At 32.9% G+C, this 11,712-nt stretch overlaps 1 protein-coding gene across 1 annotated transcript; it reads left to right on the top strand.

Annotated features, from left to right (window-relative positions):
- The first annotated feature begins 8,627 nt into the window (after positions 1–8,627).
- Positions 8,628–10,227, top strand: LOC114581389. Its single transcript, XM_028701434.1, has 2 exons — positions 8,628–9,325; positions 9,489–10,227. The coding sequence occupies exons 1-2, from the start codon at positions 8,628–8,630 to the stop codon at positions 10,225–10,227; spliced, it is 1,437 nt and encodes a 478-aa protein (XP_028557267.1).
- Positions 10,228–11,712: the final 1,485 nt, after the last annotated feature.

Genomic DNA, 11,712 nt, shown 5'->3' on the forward strand with positions numbered 1-11,712 from the left:
TGCACTTTGCGGCGTCATATCCGCCGGTAATGGCCGGTGCATAATGCGACGATAATTATCGGCGGAAATGGCGCCGGAATTAAGACGTTTTTCAACGTCAAAAATGATCCGTTTTTTCGCCGGTAATGTGTCGGATCACGCGCCGGAGAAATTTCCGACGCAAAATTTTGCGCCGGAAATAATTTATCGATGCGACTGAAACCGGCGTATGAATTTTCGCCGAAAAGTCCGACGGAAACTTATGGTTCCGTTGGATTATCTATGTTTTCCGGCGGATTTTGTCCGCCGGTATTAACGGGTTTTCTTGTAGTGTTAGAAGGATTGTCTGATTCAAATGCTTTGGGTCATTGGATACATGTTAATTTCAAGAGAAGTAAAAGAAGAAAGAATTTTCAAAAACATAATTCTACATTTAAGCCTTTGGCTGGGAATAGTGATGTTTTGCTTATTCAAAAAGATTCTAATAATAAGTATAAAAAGCTAGCATTAAATTCTAATGCTAGTATTGAAATAGAAAATCAAAATTAGCAAGTCTGTTTGCATACTACACATTCAAATCCTTAAGGAAAAAAATTGGATTATACTATTGTTCCTGTTAATGGTAAAAAATCTGTCAACATAGATGTTGATTCAACTGATGTGTCCAAGCTTCAAACCGAGCACTTTGAAGATGAAACTGTATTAGCTGTCAAAGAAGGGAATTCTAGAAAGCCACTTGATGGTGTGAACGTTACAGGTATTGACATAAATGATCAAAATTCTGACATTATCAATTCTAATACGGCTAATTCTTTGGCTGATAGAGATAATGGAAATGCAAACGAATGTATGTTTGAGGATGGAAAATTTATGTTTCCTCCTAAAACAATTAATCATAAAAAAAAGTCTAATAAAGATTTGAATTCTTTTGGGACTATCAAAGGTAGTCTCAGAGGAAAAAGTGGATCTTCACAATTCAAATCATGAGCTTATGAAAGGTATTGACAGAAAGTACCAAAATAGAGGTCATAGAGTCTTGGAGGAAGTTAGATTTCAGCAGGTATTTGTGGGTGTTTATTCCAGCTATGGTGTGATCTTTCATTGGGTGATCTTATTTTATAAATCTATTGAGCTTCTTGGTTGCTACATCAGAAGTCAAGGAGTGGATTCATTGAAGATGGTAGAGTTTATGAAGATCCAATTTGCTTCAAAGGCTGAAGGATCTTTTTTACTTGTTTTGCTTTCTTTTATTATTTGTTATTTCGGTTCTAGTTTAAAAATAAGTATGAGTTTGTATTTGAATGATAGGAATAGATTAAAGGAATTTAAGAACTTTTCTACTCTTTATTTTTTACTTAATCGGGAACTCTGGGATACTAATCAACCTTTTTGGCTGTTTAGTTCTTGGTATCCCCTCCACCCCAATTGGTTTAAAATAAGGAGTAGAGAATCTTATTTTCTTTATGACCAACCTTCAAAAATATTTCTTGTGCTTGTTTTTAATTTTAATAAGGCTTCCTTCTTTTTAAAGGAGTGCCATTAGTTTGTAATAATTTTTATTTCAATGCAATTTGCATATTCTAAAAAAAAAAAGTCATTATTTGGAGCCACCAATAATTCAGTGTTAGAAAAATTTTCTAAAATGATGAGCAATGATTTTAGTATGAATATGATCGAAGACTTAACATATGTCTAGGTTTTCAAGTCAAGTAATAGATATCTAGAACATTCTTGTTTTAAATAAAATATATAAAAAAAAATTAATAATTTTTTTGTCATGGAAGAATGTAGAAGGATCAATATCCTTATCAGCAAAAAACATACATTTAGACAAGAATCCTAGCACAAAATACATGGAAATAAAATGTACAATGGTATGATTTGATCACTAGAATACCTTATAATGAGTTTACCTCACATTATGTTTAGCATATGCTTAGGTGTGTTATTTAAAGTTGATCTAAAAATGTATGAATCACATATGATTGAAATGAAGTGCATTTTTATATATCTAATAAGCCTCCCAAGTTAGGTAGTTGGTATCATAGGGATAACACATTATTTGATCAAATTTGATATTCTAATTCTTATTTTGTAGATTTTAAAGTTAATAAGAAAAGCATAATTTGAGCATATCAAATCATAGGATATTCCCTAATCTCAAGATTAAGTATTAAAAAAATAAGTTGATAATTCCACTGTTCAAGTTGAATATAATGCAACAAGTAGTTGTGTCGCTCCAGTCTTATGGCATAAGTAGCAATTACTTGATTTTAAATTGTTAATGGATATGTCACATATAATATGTGATGCCACAAGTGTTTTTTATGTAACAATAATCATATATAATGCTATAAAACTAAGCACACTGATATTCACCATATTCAACATTATTTTATTTATGATAATGTGTCTAGAGGAGATGTACAAAATTAATTTATGAACACAAAAGATCAATTGATAAAAATGTTCATAAAGCACCAACATTATGATAGGTTTAGCTTTCTTTGATGACTATTAGATGTCATAGACATAGGATCTTAAAGAACAATAAAAACTCTTCTCTGATTGTTCACTTGTGTGTTTGGATTTTTATTTGATTTAGTTCTCATTTTTGTTTTAAGTTTGTGTGGTTTTTTTTTTTTTTTAATTTTTTGTATATGACTTATGTTAACATCCTTGAGATATGTCTCTAAAATCATACAAATCAAATTGGTAAGATTTGGGACAACTAAAGAAAAAATTGTCAATGTATAGTAATTATATTAATCTATTATATTGTACAATCCAAATCATGCATTATAAACCACATCATACTATTACTAAAATCATTTTTTTTATGATTGGCAAATTATCTATTTCTCATCTAGGTTGAGCAAGCTGTGTTGAGAAAGTTGATTGTATTATACCATCAATCTTTGATCAACCTCACCATTTATATAACTATGAAGGTAATTATTGAAATGAATGAATCATTTAGTATGTTCTAAATCATACTAAATGATCATTAATTTTCCAGTTTGCTTGTATAAACTACCAATACTTCACTTTTTTACTCAGCATTTCTTAAACCCTCTTGACACCTTTTAGAGTGAGAGTGACTCATACTCATGATTAGCAAGCCTGGATGGGGTATTGGAGCATCAAAATTTGGTCCATGGAGATATCCTTAGTTTAAGACTAAAAAACATAGAGTGGTATATTAAGAAATTATATATCGTATATTAGAGAAACCATAAATTGTCCATCATTGATTCCTAGCAAATTCTCAAGGAATGACTTTCCTACTAATTTATGACCTTTTCATAGGATCACACTTCAATTCTTGATTTCACTGGCCCATCCTTACCATTTCAATAATATTTTTGAATCTTTTTAATCCATTAAACAAATATTAAGCAAATAGTTATGTGTTTTATGGAGTGTAGTGGGTAGGCCAAGATGTTTTATCAAAATTTGCTTGACTAATATTATAAATTAGATATTGGTGCTCACCTACAACATATGATATTCACCATAAGTGATACACCATTAACTAATTCTTAATTAATTCACTTTTACTCTAGAACCAGTTGCTTGCCATTAGTTTGAATTAGGATGCTCATATTATTCAACATATCTTGTGCTTGGTCACTTGATAGCTTATTTTTGTAGGAAAATGTAATATGAGTTATCCTAATTAGTCGATCCACATTCCTTTATCTTTCAAAAACAATTCATTTCTTGTTTTCTTTTCAATTAAGAATTATGTCATCTAAATTTATGATAATGATGATGAAAATAAAGAAGAAGCTGCACCTTTAGCACCTCCTCTTCCCCAAGGCCTTAAGGAATACAACACTTACAATGAAAATAATATCAAACCTTTATCCCACTATGTGCAGTCGGCTAAATGAATCCATTTTCTACTTTTTTTCTTGTTAAGAGTCAAATTCTTATTTAAATATAATAGAAATAATTAGTTTCTAATGCTTTCTAATTAAATCCTTTTAGGTCTACCTCTACTTTTCTTAATATAGACCAAATCTAATGCATCTACTCTCCTAATTGGGTAATTGGAAGGACAACATTTTATGTGATAGAGAAATCAAAGGTGACTCTCTCTCTAATCTTATCCTCCAGTAGAGCTACTCCAACATTTTCACGTATATACTCATTTTTGGATTTTTCTTTAAAATTAAAACCACTCATTCACCTAAGTATCTACATCTTTATAATACTTAACTAAATTTAATATTTCTCTTTTGATGGCCAACAATCTGGGCCATAAAGTATAATATGTCTTATTGGCCTCATTCTTATAAGAGGCAAAGTCTTTAATTAATGTCTTCAATCATGGTGTTTAAATCCTTGGATCCCATTTAGATTTATAGATATAGATCTTCATTTTTTTTATATAGTGCTCAATCAATAAATTTTAAATCAATTATTTCAAATGCTCAATCTTTAAATCCTTAAAAAATTGATAATCATCCAATTATTGTCAGTAGTATAATCATTTAAATCTTTCAATCAATTCAAAGATGTTTTAATCATCTTCAATTATTAATTAATCTTTAAATTCATCAACAAAAACCTTATTCAAATCTAATGTAAAGTCTAAACTCTAAAGCCTTTGGATTTTTCCTTTTTCAAGGAAATTTTCAATTGGATCAAAACCACATGTAAAGCCCTTAAAATTACATTTTATTTTTTACACATTGATTTGAAATATCCCTAAAGCCTACCTAATTATTTTGGAAGCTTATATGATCTTCTAAACCCTAGAACGATCAAGTATAAAAAAATCTTCAAATATTTACACCTCATTCCATTGAACTGGCATTTTGATTGAAACAACCTTGTAAACCTTCTTAAGTGACCCAAAATTGTTCATAATCATCATTCAAATATTTGAACTTGGATTCATGGTTGAACATGATTGACCTAGGTTAACCTAGTTTGACCAAAGAAACCAATAAACCCTAAATCCTCACCATATGCATGAAGCATATTGTAAAGCTTAACTCAAGACCTGGGTTTTTCCCTAGGCATTTGCCAATCATTCATGATCATGCATAGACCAAAATGAACCCTTAAAAGGGCTAGGTTTACAATGATTGTTCACTTTGACCATTAATGGATCTTTGAAGCATAAACCCTAAATCATGTATATAAGCTCATATAAACTCCACCAAACCCTTCAAAAAAAAAAAAAAAATACTCCACCAAATTCTCTAAACTCTTTCAAATATTAGGCCATATAGAACTAAAACTATTTAAGCCCTTGGTGGATACTGGTTTACTATACAAAAATAACAACAACATCAAGCCTTTGTCCCACCACGTGGGGTTGACTACATGAATCCTTTTTTGGCATTGTGTCTTGTTAAAATTCAAATTCTCATTTAAATATAATAAAGAAAGATCATTTCTAATATTTTCTTACCAAGGCTTTTTAGTTCTACCTCTACCTTTCTTAACAAAAGTCAAATCTAATACCTAAACTTTCCTAACCCCATTGAACCTTAAATTTTCCTAAACCCCATTGAACCTTAAATTTTCCTAAATGAGTTTTAAATAAAACTCTACATGCCATGATGTTCCTATGGCCCAATAACTATACTAACAAGTTCCAAATCACATTTGGAATGAGTTGGACCAACCCCATGACCTAGTTAAGCTTGGTTGACTAAGTCAACTAAGGTTTACCCAAGAAACCCTAATGCTTTCAAACTTCTATTCAAATGAACTAGGTCAATCCAAGGCCCCTAAACTCCTTTGGATTATCTATTGGTTGGCCAAAGATTGACCCTACCCAACCCTTGGGTCCACTTTGGCTAGCCACATGGATTGACCTAAGTGTCTAAGTAGGTCTCCATTGAACTAATTCTCAATTCAAGTAAAATTAAATCAACCCAACACTTGTATTAAGTTATCTTAGACCTAATGCATCAACCATGGCTAGTCCAGTTCATGGGATTACATTGGTCAAATAACTAGGCCAATCCGAATGCTTAAAAACCATATTAATTTGAACATTCTTAAACATAGGCCAGTCCAGACCAATTAAACTCATGAATTTCATTCCAAAAGCTTCCAAACCTCGCATTTAATTAGCTTAGGTGAGGTGGTGACCTGTGATGGCCATAAAACAAAGAAAAAATCCTTGATAGTATTGGTTAACTTCTTAAAGCCTCAATAACTTACCATGTTCACTCAATTCTTCCACAATACATACTTGGACCCTATTATCCCATTCCTAACTGAATTGGTTGCTTGAAGTGGTAGCATCTAGCCAAAATTAAGGCTTTATGCAGACAGCTAAAGCATATAAATAATTAAAAATTCCATGAACATAAGTTATGTTCCTTTGTTTAAAAACCATTATCAGAGTCCTAGCAAGAATTTTCTAGCTTCATAGCCCTTCCAACCCTTTATTTCTTTGGTTTTGATTGAGCTCTACTGAGATCTATCTTGCCAAAACTCAATACCATGTATAATCCTCCATTATCTATGCCATATGAAGGGAATCATTTCCTGAGAACCACTGTAGTGCAATCAAAGAAAATCATAGTTCAATTATGCTCTAACCATAGGCATTTTTTTCCTTATAATTATAGTTAATTATAAGCTCTATCATATGTTTTTAAAATTGAATAAATATGAAAGGTCTCCAAATTTTGATCTTGGGCGTAGCTTGTCCCAAAGACATTGTGGAGAAGATCAGATGCTAAAAAGAAGATTGAAGATAAAGAGAAAGTTAATGAAGATTTTGGTCAGAATACAAAGGATGTTCATTCAGAAAAAATTTATGATCATGAAGAAATCGCAATGAGTTCAAAGCTGGTTGTGGATAAGGAAGTGCCTCAGGTAAATAAAAGGAATAGTTTTTGTATTCCATTGATTGAAAACAGGTTCAATGTGTTAAATGATCAAATTGAAGAAAGGGAGATAATTCAAGAAATTGAAATTGAATCGATGGACAATGTAGATCCTCATGATAAGAAGAAAGAAGAAATTCTGAACATTGTTGCTCATTCAATCGCAAATGATAAAGGAGAGGAATCTAGTATTGTGAAGAAGAAGAAGTCAAAGCAACTTAAAGATCTTGGGCCTATCAGCAATATCCCAAGGAGTAGGAGATTGGAAATGGACATGAAATGCAAAATGGGATTATCTCCCACAAATCTACTTCAATGAATTCTTTGGCATTATGGAACTGTAGAGGAGCCAAGAAAAAAGGTGCTTCTCTATACATAAAGGAAATTGTCAAGATGCATAATGTAGTATTTTTGGGTTTGTTAGAAACAAAAATCTCTTATTTTAATATAAGAGAGGTTAAGATGCTTATGGGAGATGGTTGGGAATATGTTATGGTCCCATCGAATGGGCTATCTGGAGGAATTATTATTATATGGAATTCCAACTTGGTTGATTTTTCCATGGCTGGATCTTCTTCCTAGTGTGTTATAGGAGACTTATCCATTAACAGCAATTGTAAATGGAGAGTGGCTTAAGTATATGGGAACAAAGACTTAATCAAAAGGAGAGAGCTTTGGGAGATGCTTGAATTATACTATGTGGAGGAGTATCCTATGGTTGTAGGAGGAGACTTCAATTGTCTCACTTCCAAGGAAGAAAAACGTGGTGGGAGATGGTTTTTGTTTACACAAGGATCTAGAGAAATGAAGTCATTCTTTACTAACAACGACTATCATGAGATTGGATTCATTGGCCCTCGGTATAGATGGTTCAACGATAAAACTGGAGGTGCTCGGATCTTGGAGAGGCTTGACAGGTGCTTTCTTAATTCTATAGCATTGAACTCTTATTCTCAGTTAGCTATGAGGCATCTTGCTAGGATAGCCTCAGATCATAGCCTAATAATTCTTAATTTCATCAAGTCTAATATTCCTCCTAAAAGGAATATTAAATTTGAGGATGTATGGGCATCTTATCTGGCATCAGTAGTTGTGGTAAAGAAGGAATGGAGAAAGAAATATAATGGGAATTATTCTCAAATCTTGAATGCAAAATGCAAAAGAACTCTTAAATCTTTGTTCTTTTGGAGCAAGGGCAAGTTGAAAAATCTTAATGTCCTAAAAGATACTTTAATGGAAGAAATAATGAAGTTGCAGACAATCGAATTTGAGGTTGGTTGGCTATCTGATGAGGATTGTTGGAGGTTGAAAACCAAAGTAATTGAACTCAATGCTACAATGGCTTGGCTAAGTGGATGGTGGAAATAGAGAGCTAAGGTAAAATGGATGAATGAGGGAGATTGCAATTCAAAATTCTACCACTCGTTTGCTAGTGCAAGAAAGAACAGTAATATTATAATTAAAATCAGAAATGATAATGGCATGGTTTTAGAAGATCTGAGTCAGATCGAAGATGTGATTTTGCAGTTCTTCAAGACCAAATGGAGATCGAGGTCCTGAAAGAAAGAAGATTGGCCGAATCCTATAAAAACTTTGAAAGCTGAAGATAAAAGGTTGCTATCCAGTGAGTTCATGGTGGATGAGATTGAACTTGTTATCAATAATCTAGGTAAGAACATTGCTCATGGATGTGATGGTGTCACATACTCGTTCATTAAATTTTACTGGAAAATAATTCAGGCAGATTTTGTAAAAGCAATAAACTAATTCCTTAATATGGGAAATATGGATAGTAACTGGAAAGATACTCTGATTGTTCTCATTCCAAAGAATTCAAATCCTTTGCTGCCATCTAACTACAAGCATATAAGCTTATGCAACTCAGTTTATAAAGTGGCTGCAAAGGTCATCTTGAACAGGTTACTTCAAGTTATTCCTCTTCTTATCTCGGATGAGCAGGCTGCTTTTATTAAAGGAAGGTCCGTTTCTGATCATGTATTGATGGCCCAGGAAATGTTTCACAAGTTCAGGTATTCCAAGGCTCCTAAAGGGATGGTGTCCTATAAAATAGCTATGGAGCAAGCATACGACTCTATGAGCTGGACAACGCTTAAACAGGTTTTGTATTATTTTGAATTCCCATCTATGATCTCCAAACTTATTTTGGAATGTGTAATAAATCTCAGATTCTCTATTATTATAAATGGAAAGTTATCAGGATGGATTAAAGCTGAAAATGGGTTCCGTCAAGGATGTCCCTTGCCCCCTATATTATTTATTCTGTGCTCCCAACGCCTTTCAAATGCATTTTCTTATTCTTCTATTGGGATTAGCTTATGTCCTAATAGTCCACAAATTTCACACTTATTATATGCTGATGATGTTATGATCTTCACTGAAGCATCCAGGAAGGCGGATTATGAAGTTAGAAGCATTCTCTCTAATTTCAGTAAGTGGACCGGGCAAAGCATCAATGTGGAGAAGTCTGTCATTCTCTTTGGGAAAAATGTCAACAAAAGAAAGAAGAAAAATATTACCCGCATTATGGGATTTAAAAGTTAAGGAGTTTGTTTATCTTGGTATAAAGATGGCTTTGAGAAGATTGGTGGCTAGTGACTTTTATTTTATTATTGAAAATGTTCTTAGAATGCTTAATATATGGGGGACCAAAACATTATCTTTAGCTGAAAAGATAGCATTAATCAAATCTATTATTCTTGCAATTCCAAACTACTACAGTACTCATTCATTGGTGCCGGTTCAACTGGTCAAAGAAGTAGATAAAATTTGCAGAGGTTTTCTTTGGGACAAAGCTGGAGGAAATGCTGGGTTGCACTACATAAGCTGGGAAGAACTCTATAAGCCATTGAAGGGTGGAGGATGTGGTTTGTTTTCTTCCATAACAAGGGTAGCTCCTCTTAGAGCTAGATTGTCTTGGAGATATCTGCATAATAAAGACTCTTTCTTTCATAGAGTTCTTGCCCCTAAGTATGGTACCATATTTGGAGCATCTGGGATTAAGAAAAATTCTTCTTCTTCTTGGAAAATTTTATGCAATGCAGGTAAAGCTCTAGATCCTTTCATCAAATGGAATATAGCTAATAGTAATTCCATTAATGTATTCAAGGATAAATGGATACTGGATAGAAGAATAAATGAATGGCCAACATTTGTAGCTCCACAAGGTGATGAGGAGTTTATGCTGAGTAGATTCATTGAAGGTAAAAACTGGAAAGAGGAAAACCTGAAGCAGGTCTTTGGAGGGGACCTTGTGGATCTAATCCTAAAGATCAACATTAATCCAAATCAGGTAGATGATGATAGAGAACTTATTTATCAGGGCTCAAGGATGACAATTCCTGGGATGATCATTGACTTTCAATAGCAAAATGATTGGAAGGTATATAGTTGGATTAAAAAAGCGAAAGTTAATCCTCGTGTACAAATATTTAGTTGGAGATTGTTTAAAAATTCTTTGCCAACATATCAATTCCTAGCTCATAGAAGGTTGCAAGTGAATGACATTTTCCCGAAATTCTCTGATGGGATAGAAGACGTGGAACATATTCTAGTTAAATGCATTAAAATTATGGAGGTGGTGCTTATTCTAAAAAAATGGGGTTTTGGCTGGCCTGAGTTTCAAAGCTTTCAAGATTGTTGCCATTGGTTACAAGATACTACAAAGAATAATGGTATGATTCTCAATCTTGTTTACAATGTTGTGTACCTATCATGGAAGGCTAGAAATAGAATGGTATATGAAGGGGTTAGTGAAAGTGCTAATTCTATAGCTGTTCAAGCAATAAGCCTATCTTCTTTCTCTAAATTGATTTATAATCCAATTCCGGAATCTTAGGATGTTAATCAGTCTTATAGAGTGTCTAATGTTTGGCATCCCCCTCCACCCGGTTGGTTAAAAATCAATGTAGATGCTACATTGTGTTCTTCTTATAGAGCAGGTGTTGGAGGTATAATCAGAGACTGCGAAGGGATATTTTTAATGGCGTTTGGCAATTCTTGTATCCACTGGGACATTTTACAATTGGAATTTCTAGCTATCAAATCTTTGAAAGATGTTATAAAGGATTGGATGTTTAAGTACAAGGGAGCTATTATTGAAAGTGACAACTCCAATGTGATAAAAGCGATCCAATGTGCTAAGCGTCATGGCTGCAAGGGAATAGAAGAATTGGACTTCTTCAATGAATTTGAGTATGTAATTTTCAAATGTATAGATAGAGGGGGAAATAAACTAGCGGATATGTGTGCTAGTTATGCTCTTTTTAGCAATTTTATTTGAGAAGACCTACGGTTGGATAAGATCCCTCCTTCATTTGTTAAAATGGTGAAGGAGGAATCAACTTTGTAGTTCTTTTTGGTTTTTATTTCTATTAATGCATTTATGCTTCTTTAAAAAAAATAGGCATTTTTTTATTTTTTATTTCTAAGCATAGGTATTCTTCAATCCTAAGTAACACTTACATTAGGGTTAGGCAAGTGTGAAATGAACTTGTAATCCAATACCATTTTTGTCATTGGATTGAAAGTTCACTATTGGATGATCCTCTTAGATTAATTTTCATTGAATTTTATTAAGTATAGCCTTTGGATCAAAGGAGTTTATCTCTATGGCTAAGAAATTATGTGAAAGAAGGAAGACAAAATCAAAGCCCTTCTTTTATCTCAAATGTAATGAGTGGCTTTGATCAATTCGAATCTCACTCCATAAAGCTCTCCCACTATTTCAAGACATTGATTCAGGTCTATAATATTATATATAGGATGATTAAGAATTTAACCCCCTATTCTTAGGGTCCCACCACTATTAAGTGTCCAATGTGGGCATGCCATTTAAGAAAGTCCAATTACA

This window comes from Dendrobium catenatum, unplaced genomic scaffold (genome assembly GCF_001605985.2).
Source record: "Dendrobium catenatum unplaced genomic scaffold, ASM160598v2 fragScaff_scaffold_1697, whole genome shotgun sequence".
In the NCBI taxonomy this organism is placed as follows: domain Eukaryota; kingdom Viridiplantae; phylum Streptophyta; class Magnoliopsida; order Asparagales; family Orchidaceae; genus Dendrobium; species Dendrobium catenatum.

What these genes read in the sequence shown, in the direction of transcription:
- LOC114581389 (XM_028701434.1), top strand. Translation starts at nt 8,628, where the DNA reads ATGGATAGTAACTGGAAAGATACTCTGATTGTTCTCATTCCAAAGAAT. An exon ending in CAAAGCATCAATGTGGAGAA is followed by an intron (nt 9,326 to 9,488) that starts GTCTGTCATTCT and finishes AAATGTTCTTAG; the next exon opens with AATGCTTAATATATGGGGGA.